This window comes from Pocillopora verrucosa, chromosome 8 (genome assembly GCF_036669915.1).
Source record: "Pocillopora verrucosa isolate sample1 chromosome 8, ASM3666991v2, whole genome shotgun sequence".
Taxonomy (NCBI): Eukaryota; Metazoa; Cnidaria; class Anthozoa; order Scleractinia; family Pocilloporidae; genus Pocillopora; species Pocillopora verrucosa.
In genome coordinates this window covers 809,582-826,130 of record NC_089319.1, presented here as the reverse complement: position 1 = coordinate 826,130, position 16,549 = coordinate 809,582, and the positions used below count along the sequence as shown (strand labels likewise).

The following is a 16,549-nucleotide window of genomic DNA, read 5'->3' as shown; positions in this document are numbered from 1 at the left end:
AACATAAAGAGTTTAAAAACTGACATTTCGAGCGTTAGCCCTTCGCCAAGGCGAAACAGTGCACGAGCGACTGTGCATGTCATGAATACCATAAGTGTTAAAAGCCTCCCTCCCCCCCTCCGCAATGTGTTGTTCTTTTGTTCAATTTCTTGCTTGTTTTAATAACTTCGTCGCTAAGTCAAAACCAAAGACGAGTTTCTTCGTATAGCATGAGATTTTAATCAATATTGAAACATTAATGTAGATACACAGAAGACCCATTTTCAGGGCCAACGCACACATAACAACACATGAAACAAACGCACATGTAAGCGATAAAACTACAAAAAGAAAAACGCTGATGCATTGTGATTCTTAGTTCATGATCACAGTTCAGACTGAATCTCCCCCTCCGTTCAGCAGGCCAGGGGGAAGGAATGTCGTCATGGAAGGGCTTACAAGCCCGTCTCCTGATCCTGACTGAGGCTCCACATCACGTGGGACTCCAGCTGGAAAGGACCACATACTGGGTACTTGGGAAAAGTTCCCCCCAAGGGCTGTTTGCTGCGAAGGGCCTGTACCCCACAAGTAAGACGGTGCTGGTGCGTGTCCATGTGCACTACCCCATGGTACACTGGGAGCTGCAGTGTTAGGCTTTGCCCCAGGCTGTTCGCTTCCCTGTGAGCCGATTACCCACTGAGGGCTGGGGGCATTGACTTTGGGCTGTTCGCCAGTAACAAGGCCTTGCGAGGGCGAGGGCAGTGTCCCTATCGTAGATCCCCACTGCATTCCAGGATTGGGGTTATTTACTTTTGGGATGGGCTGTTCAGTGCTTGATACTCCGGGTGGAACCTTGCCAATCGGTGCTTTGGTTGTAGATTGAATATTGTCCGAAGTTGCCGCAGAACCAAGCACGTTCTGAAAGGACCACTGATTACCGTACGTGTTGCTGGGAAATGGGTTTGCACTCCAATCCATGGTTTGCTCAAAGAAGCTACCGATGTCACTGTCTGTAGCGAAGTCTGCTGCCACCTGGGAGCCAACCAGCATCATGCCATTCAACGCTGCCCTCGCTTTTGCCGCTTCTTCCATGCTGCCGTAACGAATCAAGCTGTTCCCATGGCGAAGATTCAACTGAAACGTGAGCAGTGGCCCATGCCTCTCGCACATAGGACGGAGGGTCTTGGGATCCATCTGCAAGCGAGACAAGATCATTAAACGATTGTCATAAGTTCCTCTTTCTGCTAATTCTTCGATACAGTCAGAAATGTCATGTTAATCACGTAAGGAACTAGACCAGACTGTATGGCTACTCACTCATGATACTAATATTATGACTTGTCTCTGTGGGGAAAAAAGATAGTTGCCAAGAATTTTCCATTACATTGCCTTAACTGGCTTTCAGATCAAAGAAAGGATTTTAATGGACTCGACAACGTAAGAGCAAAACTCACCCTTGGTGACAAATTTCGCAGTACCAGCCAAGTTGACATGGAATTGACAGCAGTTCTAGAAGGAGCAACACCGCTAGATGCAGATACAGGGGGGACAGAAGTCCCAGGTAAATTCCCTGATAGCTTCTCCTCAGCACTTGGTATGGGTTGATTCGTTGACCAGATGATCCCTGAGTTTTGCAAAGATGATGGCTCGGTTGTGCTCACACTTCCACTACGGTTTTCACTTGTTGCCATAGTTACAGATGATGCCGACGATGACAGAGTAGGAGCAGGACCCCCGACAGCAGCCCAAGGTTGAGGGTTGGGTGTCAAAGGACTAAACGGCTGCGTGCTGCTATCTCTTGGACTCCATGGTGTTGAACTGTTCGCAAACCCAAAGCGACTGAACTGAAACTCAGGCTGGGTTTTATCGCCTCCAAGACTGGAACCATCTATTAAGCTTTTCAACCAAGCAGGGGGCTCTTCGTCAAAGAGAGGGGATTCAGGTAAAGTGGTGTCAGATCCCAACCCAGGGGGAGGTCTCAACAGTGATGCAGCACTGGATCCTGCAGATCTACTTGTCGCTTGTGCAGGTTGGGCAGGGGCTTTATTGCCTAGCCATGGGGTTGAGCCTACGCCAAAGTCGATTTGACTTGACTCAAATGTATGGTTATTGATCAACAGTCCTGAGAAGGAAGAACTTGCAATGGTAGTGACAACATTGTCTGCTACCTTTACATTGCTTCCAAGTTGTGCGCTGCTGGGCGCACTGACAGTTTGGTTTCCCAAATTCGACCAGCTATCTGATGAGGAGTCAATAGTGGAAGATGGACGACTGGAGCTTTCCACGGTGTTGGGAGAAACACTATCTCTCACTTCATCTCTTTTGTCAGATTTTGGAGCAGGGCGCCATGGTACACCTGGTTTAAATTCAGGTGGGTCAGCAGACAGCTTGGGACCAGCGTCCACACCCCACCTGCTTGAAACTGGATCAGGAATTCGTGCCCGTGGAGAAACATTGTTGCTGTTTGGAGCTGAGGAATCAGATAGGTCACTGGTTGAAATGGATGGAGCTGATACGACACTGGTTAGCACACCTGAAGATGATTGTGAAGGAGCTGATATTGTCTGAGCTTTGGAGTCCACTGAGGCTGGTGTGCTGCTAGTGACGGAGGACTGAGTGACTGGTGCTGATGAAGGTTCATGTAACAATGGCTGCTTCCACTGTGTGAGCCTAGACTGAGTAACAGGGGAAGGTTGCTTGGGTTGTTCTTCTGATGTCACAGGAGAAACTGCAGATGGTTCGCTGGGCTGAGACTTAACAGTGTCTGCTGTCTTGCTCGTTGGTGCCTCTGTTGCTGGTTTGTCATTGGTTGCAGCTTTATTGCCCTTCTGTTGTGCATTAGGTGACTGCTGTTGCTGCTGCTGTTGCAGTAAAGATTGCTGCTGTTGTTGTTGTTGTACTGCAGTAAACGGCAATGCAGGATGTCTCCCGGCCAGCCCAGGCTGTTGTTGCAGAACTTGCTGTTGCATCTGAGCAATCATGAGTGCAATCTGCTGTTGTTGTTGATACAATTGTTGTTGAGGCACTACCTGTTGTTTCTGTCCTAAGTGTTGCTGAGCAACAGACTGTGCAGCCAGGCGCTGTTGAACGAGCTGAAGTTGAGCTATCTGCTGCAGCATAGCAAACTGCTGAGGGGTGAATGGAGGCTGAAGAAGACCTCCCTGAGCCATTCTCAGCTGCTGCAGATGTAACTGTTGTACAAACTGAGGATGAAGTAATGGATGAGCAAGTGTTGGTCTCAATGGGCCCTGTACCCCTGGGCCTGGGGCAGGAGGTACTACTGGTGGACCAGATCTTTTGCCGTTGCTAGGCAATTGCGATTGCCCATTTGTGGGCTTTACTGCCCCAGCTACAGATGATGGAGGTTTTTCAGGTTTTGTTGTGCTCGTGGAAGTTTTTGTTTTAGAGTCTTGTTGTACTTCATCCGTTTTAGAAGTTGATTGAGTTTCTGAAGTCTTGTTTTGTTGTTCACTGGCAGGTTTAGTAACAGATTCACTGACTTGAGTCACAGACTTTGAAACCGCGACCTCATTTTGTCCTTGCCTTTGTTCAGTTTTTGATTCAAGAGTTTGTTGCTCGGCTTGCTGTTGCTGTTGAAGTTTCCTTCGTTGTTTGCGGTTTAGTTTACCTTGACCTTGCTGCTGTTGCTGTTGGATTCTTGCTGCTTCTGCAGGATCAGGCTCTTGGAGTTTTCCACTTGGAACTGATACAGACTGTTCCCTGTTTTCACTCATGTTCATGGCAAGTAGGTCCCCTGAAAGCACGGCAACAGATATCGTTATGAATGTTATGTCTGACCTTCTGATCAAAATCAGTTAACTAACTCTTAGCTACCAGTTGGGTGATATTGTTTTGATATACCAAATTCTTAACACAGGACATCACAAAACTCTAAGGTAAGCAGTTGGGAGAATCTGTTCACATATCTTTGAAGTAAAAAAGCGTAACGTCTGGAGAACTGAATGTGGTGTGGGATAAAGTTCTATACTATGGAAGGGAGAGTGGTGGAGACCAAAAAAATATATATTGGGAAAGGAATACGCAAAAACCAGTTGAGCCACAAATGGATTGGTGTAAGAAACATAGGCAGACAATGTGTGACTGGTCACAACTTACTTATCACCTATTCCAGAATTTCGATCCCCTTCATAATTTTCCTTTTTTATAAATTCACTTTACCTATTTCAAACGTTTTCAAGTGGAATTCCCCACGAAAATCTTCTTAAACATTAACCCACTGGATTTTTCAAGAACCGCAAACCAATTCTGAACTTTTACATTAAAAGAGACCCTATAATAAAATAATGACTGAGAATCATACCTATTGCACTCTCGATGTTCATATGATTTGCCTTCAAAGCTTTTTCAGCATCCTCTTGCTGCGCAAAATAAGAAACATAATGGTAAAAGGAAACCATTTCAGCTGAGACAATCAAAATTGTCTGTACTTTATATAGTTCTACACCTTGGAAATACATTTCAAAACCCGTGTATAGTTCGAAAAGAATGTTCTCAAGTTCTCAAATAAGATTAACACGCATCAACTGCATGAATATGCATAGGAGATCACTCACCTTGAAACCCATGTCTAACAGTTGTTTGAGAGATCTGTTCATCCACGCATTTGAGTCATTAGCTGGTTTGGGAGCCTAAAACATTTTGAGAGTAATGATAATTATTTCTCATAAGCAACCAGCCAGAATTTCCATAATAAAGTGTAGTGACAGGAGAAAAGCATTAAAAGACAGGAGAGTATTATCCACTTCTCAGTATAAAATAGCCCAGGCCACTGAAATTTAGCCCTGGTTGAATTTGTCTGCTCTCACATAACTAAGGAACACACAGACTGAATAATACAATTAATAATACAATACAATAAAAAAACCTTAGCAACCAGAATAAAGTTTACTCACTTGACCTAGAGTAATTGTAAATCCACAAAAGAGCGTCTGCCTACTATTGACCAGTTACAACAACATACAGATGAATCCCGATAACTTAAATCGCTGCTAACTTGAACCTTGCACTAACTCAAACCAAAAGCGATTTCTTCAGGATTTCTGTCATACAATTGCTGTAATTTTAACCTCGGCAATCTACGTTTCCCCTAGGGTCATTCTCTATCTATCTTTAACACTCAATAACTCAAACTGTGTCAAACCACATTTGCCAATACATGTGAACTTGAGACAAACGTGTACTGCAGTCCAAAACATTAAATGAAATTATTTTGAAACAGCCCTGTAACATTTGTTGTTTTTCCACATTACAAAAACATGTCAGTCCAGTTCAGGTTTCCTTGGTTTAGGATACATTAAACTACAGTGCCTTTATCTTCATTTCTCAATAACTCAAATTCCCATTAAATCAAACCTTTTTCAATTTTCCTTGAAGGTTCAAGTTAACAGGATTTGACTGTAGTAGTCAAATTCAAGTAAGAGACATTTCTTACCCTATTTCTTTTAGATGCTGTGGTCCACCCATCTAGAGATCCCTCAGATCCTTCATCATTATCCAAATTTTCTTGTCCCCATTCTAAATCTGCAAGTGACACTCCTGTACTTTCTAACCACTGTGAAACTTTGCTGCTACTCACGGTTTTAAGATCAGAAGTTGTGTCTGATTTTGACACTACATTGTCCCAACAAGAGGTACCTGTGATATCTACAGAAGATCCCCATTTAGATGAATTAGACACAGGTACTTCACCCCAGCCAGATGAAGGTTTAGTAACAGAAGTTGAAGTTACAGTTTGTTCAGATTCAATGTCCCCACTTGATTTTGCCACAGAATTAGAGTCCAAAATAGGTGGTTTACTAGACTTGGAATTTGTGAGTCCATCCGAAGTAGAGTGAGGTTCAGTCCATTTAGTATCAGTCTCAGCAGGGGTACCACCCCATGAGGCTGTCAGATTACTAGTAACCACTGTTGATGTTGTTGGCACTTTAGGCTTGACAGCCTTTCCAGGTGTTTTGCTCCAGCTTGGAGTCTCAGATACATATGAAGTGTTCACAAGCTCTCCTTTTCCTGGGTCATGACTGCGCCCTAACGACACTGAGTCCTTTGCATCTGTGCTACTCTCCCAGTTTGAACCATTCCCTATTAACCCCCCAAATCCCCCCTTGGTAACTCCGCCCCAGCCTGCCCCAAGTCCTCCATTATCTTTTGCCGTTGCTGCTTCAGCAGCATCAATAGCTTGATCAATAGACTCATCAATGACATCCCAGTTCTCAGATGATGTTGTTGAAGTCCCATGCCAATTACTAGTCGGCAAAGACTTTTTGTCCATACTAGTGTTGACATTTCCTTGAGCAGAACTTGAATTGTCAGAGATAAGTGCAGTAGACATAGAAGAAACAGAAGTTTTAGGAGAAGATTCTGCTGAATACTGACCCTTTTCAGAGCCAGCATCCAAGGAGGAAGTCTTTATCTTATCACCTATTGCTCCTTTTGATCCTACAGATGGCCAAGTGTCTTTATCTCCTTCATCCACAACAAGTTTATCCCATGTCCCTTCCTTATCTCCCCACTGTCGATCCTCACTTCCCCACTTGTCTGCATCTTCCCAAGTTTCCAGTGAATTACCCCAGCCTGACCCCTTCACAGGGGCAGATTGTGACCAGCCTGAGTCATCCACTGGTTCTATCATGTCTGCAAATTCTTTTGGTCCAAAACGATTAGGATCCTTCTTCTTGTTAACTAACAAAAAAGAATTATCAGACAGTTGAAGGCCCACTATCACATGTCATAATTTGTATTTTATAGGTAGACAATAATTATCACTTGCATAATGAGCTTAAGTCTTTAACTGAATAACAAATATGATAATTTCTTCATCAAACTGATCAGGTTGAGTCTTCAAAATCAAATTTGTTCATGGAAAATATTGAAAATAAGGATTCAAATAGGAACATCTACATGTATTTCCAGTAGGTAGCCCAAGTTTTGATATAAATGTGTCCATATTGTTCTTAACACCAAGCCTTTTTTTCCTTAATCAAAAACCAGACATCTATGCAGTCAAAGAAAATAATTTTCAACAATTCTACCTCACTGTTCTTTTTACTACTAGTCACCTGCAGGAGGCTGTTTTGGTTGAGGTTTGGTTTGTTGTGGAAGTGATTGTTGTTGCTGCATTTGTTGTGAAGGTGTTTGATACTGTGATTGTTGTTGCTGCTGTTTCATTTTCTTTTGGAACCTTGGTGGTATTTCTCTTGGATATTGTTGCTGATCTGTTCTCTGCTGCTGTTGAAGTCTCTTCATGTTCTGTAGCAGTAAAAATGATAGTGTACAGCATAATTGATTATGTCTGAAGGACTGCCAGAATCATTACAGCTGTAACAGATAACTAGAGCTCATGGTTCTCATGTGCTAAAAAATTCCCTTCTCTTCCCCCCAAAATTTTATGAATATGACATGGTAACTTTACTCACTCACTCTTCCTTAAATAAACAAAATCTCTCTTTCAAAGGTTTATTTTAATTTGTTTCACAACTATCTCATTTTTTATTGCCACTGCTGTTATATTTTTTCAAAAAAATTGTTGCCTTGTCAATGCAGAGCACTCAGTTTGCCACCTACTAAAACATTCAGACTTTTTATCCATAACTGAACTACAGATAAATGCACAGTTAAGTGTGGATGAATGTAAAATTCTTTAGACACTCATGAAATATTTAACATTAATCTAATCTGTATCTAATTCAGAGCTTTGCATGGAAGATAAGAAAATGAAACTGAAAAGTTCAACATTTACCTGATTTTTGTTTGCCGCCTTCTCTTTGTCTTCTTTTTCTAAAAATAAAACAATCATTAATTACAGCCTTGAAAAATGAAAGTAATTCGCCTAAGAGTTAAAAAACCAAAAAAAATACAAACAAATTTTAAAAACCCATACATAATAAGCATATTAAATGCTTTGCCAAATTCACATTCATACCTTTTGCAGCCTGTTGGGCAGCCTGCAGAATAAAAAAAAATACTAGTGAAGTTGATGTACTATTAATTCTCATGTAAGGTTAGATGCTGTGGGTTTGGTGAACCAATTTGCAAGTATTTATAAGATGTTTTGGGAATTAATGCCAGTTTATGAAAGTCATCAAATGCTGTGCCTTGTATCAGCTGATAAAAATTTGACAAATTCCAGTAAACCCTAAATTATTCACTGTAGGTCAAAGCATGATACCATTTGCAAGATATCAAACCCAGTAGATATCAAACTGGTATGTTAGAAAACTCATGCAAAAGATGAATAACAATCTTATCAGACTAATGAATTCAGGCTGTTGATTTAACTGATTTGAGATAACCTGCAATGACATTTAATTTGTGTAACAAAATCATGAACCTTTCTTGCAGCCTTTTCCTTCTCTGCCTTTTCTTTTTCAGCTTTCTTCCTTTTTTCTTCTTCTTCTCTCCGTTTTTTCTCCTCCTCCTGCTGACGACGTCTTTTCTCCTCTTTCTCTTGCTCAAGTTTTTGCTGTCTTTCCCGCTCCTTTTGTTCCCTATGGTGGTCATGATCATAGACAAAGATAAAAAAAATCTGAGTCCCTAAAAGGATATGACCCTTACACCATTCAATTTTGTGGCTTCCCAAAATTGAATTAGGAAAGATGGACAGCTCAGTCATATAAGAAAGAGAGATAAATAAAAAAGAGTGTCATGCGTGGGACAAAAAAAAACTAATAAACAAACTGTTGATCAATTCTCATTCAGCAAAGCCCAAAGTTCTGTAAATACACTGAAAAGCTAACAACTTCACTCTCTTTTAATCTTAGGATTTTTTTAAATGAACACAGGAAAAAATACTCAGCCCTGTACAAAATGGCTTCAATTGAATTTTGCAGGTTAATACAGAGTTCCATATTCAACTACTTCCTGAATGAGGTGGAAATCTCTGCATACATGTAAAAACAATATTACATTCAATGTGCTAACAAAACAGAAAACATACGTCAATTTTAACCACTGGAAAAATAACCTTCAACATAACAACAGTAGTTCTACAGAAATTTCCTAAAAGCAGACAAACAATATAATCTTACTTTTCCCGCCTTTTCCTCTCCTCATTCTGTGCTTTAATTCTCTCTTCTTCCAGCCGTTTCTGTTTCTCAACCTCAAGCTATAAATGCATAGGAAGTTTGAGTTTTTAATGAAAAGTATAGGACACACTATCGAGCTATTGCCTAGTAGCTTCTCTCTCTGGCTGATTGATACCTTATCTATTACACATGTTCCAAAACACAATCATATCCAAACCTACTCACTTGTTTCCTTTGTTTCTCTTTTTCTACTTCCTCTTTTCGCTTCTCTTCTAATTCCACTGCAATCTTCTCCATTTCCTACAATGCAAAATAATTCCAGAGAACAGCTTTTCAAACACACTGAAAAGTCTGAAGACTTAATTAAGGGTATGTAATTTTCAAAACTAGAAAAAACATATGACGAGGCATACTACTATGCATAAAACAAAATGCATGAAACAGCAACTACTAACTTTTTCTCTCCGTCGTTGCTCAGCTTGCAGTTGTTTCTTGCTCTTAGGTTTTGGCTGAGAATGAGGTTGATAAACATTATTAAAAAACACAACACATTTAGTATCTGCAGATTTAAAGCACTGCCAGCATATAACCAAAAGTGATCATTCTGTTACACACTAGATACCAACCTTTGCAACAGGTACAGGCATTTTCCCTTTCTTGCTTGACTGCTGAAAATTTCAAAGAACAAGATATTTATAGAGAAGACTACAATTTGAAATTCTTTACCATACAAGTTAATGTAAAAGGAAAGTATGGAACAGATGAGCAAGAAAATTCTGAGAAGTCACAACTTGTTGGACAAATGAATATACAGGCTGGAATGATCAGTGTTAGTCAATGGCAGATGGCGGTGTAGAAGGCCACATTGAGAGAGGCAATGGCCTAAAGGTCAGTGCGCTGATCCCCGGGTTGAGAGTTCCAGATTCAAATACTGGGCAAGTCAATGTGTTGTATTCTTGGGTAATACATTTGACTTTCACAGTGCCTCTCCCTTCCCAGGAGTATAGCACTGGCAAATTGTCTGGGAAGCCTGATAAAATGCTGGGGGGGGGGGGGGGTAACCTTTGGATGGACTGGCATTTCATCCAGGGAGGAGTGGTAATACTCCTAGTCACTTCATGCTACATGGAAACCAGGATAAGGTTTAGCTGGGTGGGCCAATAGGCTTGAGTACAGACTTCACCTTTTTAGGCCACACCAAGTTTTTTCCTGGTCAGAGAGAGATCCACATTTGGAATCACATTAATCTTCCTCTCATTTCAAATCTGATCATCCAGAAGACATAATAATGTTTCCACATAACACCTTGATGGTGATAACTTTCTTCTCAATTCAGGGCTGTAAGTTTTCAAGCAAAAAACATACTAGCAACCATTCATTACCTTTTTAGTAGCATCTCTCTTCATGTCTTCTTTGTGTTGATTTAATTTACTCTTCATATCCATCAACTAAAAACACAACAATTTTCCAAGTTAATGCAATGAAAGTTTACAAAAACAAGAACAATGTTAGTTATTTCAAAAACTTACATTTTCTTCTTTGAACTCTTCAGGAACATGTTTTCCTTTCTTTTTGCGATTCTAAAATAAACAATGTAAGAGAGACCCTTAGAATTTAGGAACTTTGAAGAACCACTTAGACAAAATCAGAATAAAATCTCATATTTAGACAGAAATATTTCCAAAAATTTTAATTTTCCATAAGCTGTCAGCTTTTTAATGGATAAAAATAATTGGTGAAAGGGGTTCAATAACAAATTTAAGTATAAGAAATAATGGAAAGGCTGAGAGATCAATAAATATAACACATATCGAAAACTGAAAAAAAGCAAAAGTAGTAACTCTGAGGTGAACCAGGATGTAGGTTCTGTCATTAATCTTGTGTAACCCAAGCACTTTAGAAGGGGGGTAAGTTTTTAAAGAAACTGTGGTGCTGCGTCAGTTTGAAAGCATAACAGGGTAAATTGGTACTCTCAACTCAGTTGAATAACATACATTGGCCACTGTAAAGAGTTACAGAGCTGATATTTCAAGCGTGATGAAGGGCTAACACTCAAAATAACAGGTTTGTAACTCTTTACAGTGGCCAATTTACATTATCAACTCAGTCAATGATAAAAAATTATACTTAAGAAGTAACTGATCAATTACCAACAGAAGCACTAAGCTTTATTGGACAAAGTGTTACCTTAATGATCTCCATGATACTATCCAAGTCACCCTCTCCATCAACGTCCTCGTCATCTTCAGTATCTTGGTATCTGTTTCATGAGCAAAGTATATAATGTAACATTTCAGTAAACATTCTCAAAGGCAATCAGCATGTGCAATATCCACAAAACATCACAAAGCCAGTGAAAAGAATAGAAATGACTATAAAGTATAGAAATTTGTTTCTATGAAATGTGAATTCACACAAGGAACTTAAAAAAATGGAGCACAGTTTACAAGGAGAAGTCACTTTTCTATTACAGAACTGTAAGGAGCAATAAAAAAAAAGCAGTCGTCTACTGCAAAAGGTAAACGACAGCTACTGTTACATTTAAAGAGGTGAAATATTCTTGTAAAAGAAAAAAAAAACAGCTACAAAAATACAGATGACCAATAAGAATAATACTTAATTCTCACCTTGAATCGAAGTCTCCATCAGAGGAACATGGGTGCTGCTTAGAACCACAGAAATATGTAAGAAAGTTACTAGTTCCAGCTCCTTCTGCATCTAGAGAAGAACAAAACAAATTGTAAGTTTTAATTATTCCCTAAATTGATAAATGGCCCTCACACCTATTTTCAATCAATTACTGATGATAATAACTATTGACAAAGTGTCAAGCTCCTATTATCTCAAATGAGCACAAAAGCACCAAAACAAATTGGCATAACAGCTAGTTGTTACATAGACAAACCAGTTGAAGAACCATACATGTAATGGCATTTTACAGTCTGTTATTTTTTTAAAAACTTGATAACTCACTGAAACCAGCTCAAGAATAAAACTTGCATGGTCTTCATACTGTATAGGTGAACGGTAATTGGAAATCTTACAACTAATTGCTTTATCTAGATTCCTAAAGCCTCCATTACAATAACAGTGAGGGGAAAAAAATCCCCATTCTCGAGTTAACCAACGTTTTTATCAAGACAACTGTAAAAGATAGGAATGGCTTGTTTGTATTTACACAATAAGTGGGTTAACCGATTCCGGTTTAGGTTTGTGTAGTGTTTACGTGTCAATCGTAGATTGTTAGTAGCAGGGATGACATTGTGTTAATTAAGTACGGTAAAGCCAAACCTGTATAAAACCAAACGTTACACTTAAAACAGCGACAAAGGAAGCAATTTGCAAATTCTCTTACCTTCTCTCCAGTCAAAGATATCGCGTAGAAAGTCAAAGAAAATCTAAAGAAAAATACAAATCCTTAATTTCCCATCTAACTGTATCTTGTGTAAAATGGTATGCATCATAAAGAATTCTTTCTGAGGAGAACTCTTAAGTTTAAATAAAACAGATAACATAAATTTTACCTGATCGTAGTCTGGTTGATTTGTATCGTTTCTGTAATCTGTGTAAAAGAGAAAAAGGAAGAGACATCACGCAAATCCTACAAAGATCTCGCTGTCTGAAACTTAATAGTCGTACATGATTGGAAGGCACGCAATTCTGGCCAGATACAAAATTAGAAAGTCATATTAACAGAACTACTAAATTAATGACACTACCATGATCTGTCGTTGCAAATAAATGAATGCAAAGTTAAAATCGCTGTTACCTAAAGTGAGAGATTCAAAAGCTTTGCTGATTTCATCGAACTGCTTTTTAGAGTTGCTTGCCGAGAAGTCGCTCTGGTTCTAAAAAGTGAAAGCAAGGTCAACAGAGTGAGACTAAATTATCAACTTGGCAAAGAGAAAGTACCAGAGAATGCTGGAATGTCAATACTAAATAGCAGACGTAAAGTTAAAATTTTAAGAAGAAGTGAAGTACTTTTGCTGAAAAAAGAAATTAACAACAACTGCACAACTGAAATTCTATATAGCGTAACTTTACCTTGTCAGGGTGAAATCGGAGTGCAAGTTTCTTATATGCTCGTTTGATTTCGAATTCATCTGAAAAATAATCGGCGATATAAGGTAAACCGTCTTATATTACGAAAACCAACAAATTACAAATTCGAATACATTTTCTGTGGAGTAAATCTAACTATATGCTAGCCTAAAAATTATTCAACGAGCGTGTATTCCATCGCCCACTTCAACTCGGAAGTTCCAGGATAGTGAATCGCTTGTAGGATGTACTGTGGTAAATAGGGTAACATAACCACGGAAAAACCTACTTTCAGGTGAATATTTATCCACTCCCAGTATCTTAAGGTATTCCTTCTCCTCTTCTTTTGGCATTTTAACGCGTTGTCCCTCATGTATCTGTAAAACCCCTCATCAAATTTCAAAGATTTCTAGACTCAATCGTCTTGAGCGCTTCATAAATCCAACATGGCGATCCCTTCCGATGACGTCACGTGGCTAAACCTATCCCAGCATTCATATACTAATTTAGCGGTACTAGTCAAAATATCGGGTAAAATTTGGTACAACAAAAATTCTCTTTAACAATTATTAGTTATATGTACTAAAAAAATCACCCACTGAGAAAGACGTACACTGTAACCTTTGTAGATGAAAGAAAGGTTGGCAAGGGTGGCTTGTTTCCTAGGTTCAAGTGACGCAGTGCATTGAATTTCAACCGGAAGCAAAAACACAGGGATTTGCTCTGAAATATTTCAGAATTCTTAAGACCTTTGAAGCCTTATTTCTATTACAAATTTGTGTCGATTAACATCAAGTTCCGACACCGATTCAAATACGGTTTTACCAATCCATCTATGCCATGCTTATTATGCCTGATTTCAGATTGTGCAAATGGCAAGATCCGCGTAAAAACAAACTAGCTATGTTCATTTCAGTCTTGGTTCTTAGGCCCTCGGAAAGTTCTGCAAGACCAGTGTTCTTGTAAACATGGCAATCAGGAATTTTAATTATCTAACACAGAGATATGGATGCATGCATATACAACGAAAGAATCTAGACACTGACACTTAAACAGAAGAGGAATAAGGTTTAAATCCGATTGCATTTCTAGCCCTCTCATCGTGAGGGATTTCTGTCGCCTAAGGCTCCTGATGTGAGGCGGAAGTCAGCCGCTTACTTACAGAGAAATTTGGGGATCGGGCTCCTTAAGGACGGGACGGGACAGAAACGTTCGGTCATTTGAACAATGAAAGTTTGCCTTGGCTTGAAATGGAAGTTGAACTTTTTCCGGATTTATTGAAATTCTTGATTAACGCATACCTCATCCTAACCTGGTGGAAGGTAGTGAGGATGGACGAACTTTTCGATCATAGAGGAAGTCTGTACCAGACGTCACATGACAAGACGACTCAGCCTCGTCTTGATGAATAGCGTGACTATGAAAGCGCCCGCGATATCGGGAACGCTAAACAAAATGGCGGCTTCTGGTATGTCACACGGAAGAAGGAAAGGTAATTTGGCATCATTTTAGCGCAATGATTTCTATATCTTGCGAATATAGCACTCTGAAGAAAGGTATTCATGTTCTTAACCTTGCTCTGTGTAGGAAATAAAGTCCAGGTGGAGCGGAACTTTGATCAGAATTGGAGACAGTAAGTGATTCACTATTAGCTATCATGCAGTTTATTTTATGAGTCCAGGCAAGTTAACTTAAATGGCACGCTTTTAGAGGTCTTGCTCGTCGAAGACAGTTCATGAGTCTATTGATGCTCACCATTTATTTATTGGCAATGGGAAGAACAACTGTTTAATTAAATTACGCAAAGCTGTAATATTTTATACGGAACCAAATAAAATGAAAGTTCAGTCCAACTGTTTTTCCCTCGTTTATGACAGGTTTTCTGCTAAATAATGGACTTTGCCTGTCTCTTTTTCTCGATGAATCACACTAAGGGGGTAAGTCCGTGGTCATGGCCCCATGCACTTGTCCTGACCTGGAAAATGTAATTATTAAAGATAGTAAAGTGAAGGATTATCTTCATATTGCAGACCTCCAAGATCAGGGTCTCCTAGTACATCACATGTGAATGGTAACAGCTCCCACTCCTCTCTTAAAAGAGATCCAAATGCAAGTCCTGCAGATCAGGAATTTAAAAAGAATGTAGATTTTTTACAAAGAGGTAAGGTATTTAAAGAATCTTTCAGTATAATGATTGTTATTGTAAGTGATCTTTTATTAATTCAGAGCTATTAAAATTTACAGGAAAGATTTGGAATTTTTTTAATAGAACTTTGTATTGCTGTTATTTCTCAGTTTTCCTGATCTCAAAAATGGTAAAGAATTGTAAAAGAGTGCCCTTTTTTTTGTAAATACCTCTGTCAGATCAAAACATTCAGTAGAGATATCATTCTGTAATTTAAATTATTTTTTTTTACTTATACTTATTAACAAACTTCAAATAAAATGTTACTAGTCCAAACATGAAAATAGATTTCATCAGCACCATTGTCTCAAATAACCTCAACATGTACCTTCACTGAAAATTAACTTAAGTTGTGAATATTTCACTTGCAGAATGGAGAAAATTGGAAGCTGAGTTAAAGTCAAAAAAAGGTGAGCTTTGTTTGAACTTAATTGTGTTTTTCTTTTGTTTTACATGAACTGCACCAAACAGGAGTAAAGTACAAAAAGGGTTACTCTTTTACTAAGGCTTAGCTCCTACTGGTGAAAAAGTGATTGTGTTCATTCATAATTATAGATGTAATTGTAATGGGGTTGTTATCAAGTGAGAACACAAAAGAAGCTCAGATAAATCACGTAAAGATGCAATTTTAGAAAGTTATGGCCGTGGAATTACCAGAACCAGAGCAATCATTCACCAGAATAGAAATAATTAATATGTCTCCATGATTGTATGATTGTCTTTAGTTAGTGATTGTATATTGCAAGATTTTATGTCCCTCTGTAAAGTAACCATAATTATTTGTAATCTGAATCATACAAAAATCTTCAATTATTTACTTATGATAACATTCAGGCTGAAATGTATCTTAATGATAATTTGTTTATCAGTGCTCCCACTCAGACACATGAAACATGATAAAGATGTTTTTTATTTATGATTGTTTTGTTAGTAGTAATTGGACAGCAAGCCTAATTCAGTTGCCAAATCTTGTTATAATTTTTCCTTAGATACAATTACGCCATACGTTGGTCGTGATCCAGAAAAACCAGGTATTGTTGATGATGTTTTGATTGCTGCAAGTAACAGTTAAAGAAATCCAAACATTTTTTTGAATCAGTTTATTAAGGTAGCTTGTTATATTACTGGTTCCATGTCAAGCTGAAATACTTAAATTACCAATCAAATGATTCCCAAAAGTGTTCACTGGCAAACTAAATTTGCTTGTTTATTTCTGCATAAACTCTGCCTCAAGCAGATAACAGAGTAATTAAAAAGAGGAAATTGAGGTAATACTTTAAACTGCTGACAGAGTGTAATGTGA

At 38.8% G+C, this 16,549-nt stretch overlaps 2 protein-coding genes across 3 annotated transcripts in view; one reads left to right on the top strand and one right to left on the bottom strand.

Annotated features, from left to right (window-relative positions):
* Positions 1-195: 195 nt before the first annotated feature.
* On the bottom strand, positions 196-13,512 carry LOC131787934 (trinucleotide repeat-containing gene 6C protein). 2 transcript variants are annotated; one of them, XM_059105009.2, is made up of 22 exons: positions 13,351-13,512; positions 13,065-13,123; positions 12,790-12,868; positions 12,545-12,582; positions 12,376-12,418; positions 11,648-11,738; positions 11,208-11,280; positions 10,550-10,600; positions 10,403-10,468; positions 9,647-9,688; positions 9,476-9,529; positions 9,246-9,320; positions 9,024-9,100; positions 8,327-8,483; positions 7,919-7,940; positions 7,736-7,773; positions 7,056-7,245; positions 5,432-6,678; positions 4,554-4,628; positions 4,301-4,358; positions 1,434-3,733; positions 196-1,173 (listed from the first exon to the last, which is right to left on the bottom strand). In XM_059105009.2, exons 1-22 carry the CDS (start codon positions 13,412-13,414, stop codon positions 373-375), a joined length of 5,700 nt encoding a protein of 1,899 aa, XP_058960992.1. In that variant the 5' UTR covers positions 13,415-13,512; the 3' UTR covers positions 196-372. The 2 variants fall into 2 exon arrangements, with proteins under 2 accessions (XP_058960992.1, XP_066026971.1); XM_066170874.1 differs by having other exon boundaries at positions 9,647-9,685.
* A 990-nt stretch (positions 13,513-14,502) lies between these two features.
* The window catches only part of LOC131787964 (uncharacterized), a 3,442-nt gene continuing 1,395 nt past the window's right edge, over positions 14,503-16,549 (top strand). Inside the window, exons 1-5 of the mRNA XM_059105044.2 lie at positions 14,503-14,553; positions 14,649-14,694; positions 15,092-15,222; positions 15,618-15,656; positions 16,236-16,277. Coding sequence (XP_058961027.1) covers positions 14,517-14,553; positions 14,649-14,694; positions 15,092-15,222; positions 15,618-15,656; positions 16,236-16,277 — 295 coding nt within the window. The 5' untranslated portion in view covers positions 14,503-14,516. The remainder of the gene's footprint in view (positions 14,554-14,648; positions 14,695-15,091; positions 15,223-15,617; positions 15,657-16,235; positions 16,278-16,549) is intronic.

Coding starts and splice junctions, on each gene's coding strand:
- LOC131787934 (XM_059105009.2), bottom strand. CDS start 13,414: ATGCCAAAAGAAGAGGAGAAGGAATACCTTAAGATACTGGGAGTGGAT. Junction 4,629..5,431: donor CAGCATCTAAAAGAAATAGG/GTAAGAAATGTC, acceptor AAAATGTTTTAG/GCTCCCAAACCAGCTAATGA. Junction 4,359..4,553: donor TGTTAGACATGGGTTTCAAG/GTGAGTGATCTC, acceptor TATTTTGCGCAG/CAAGAGGATGCTGAAAAAGC.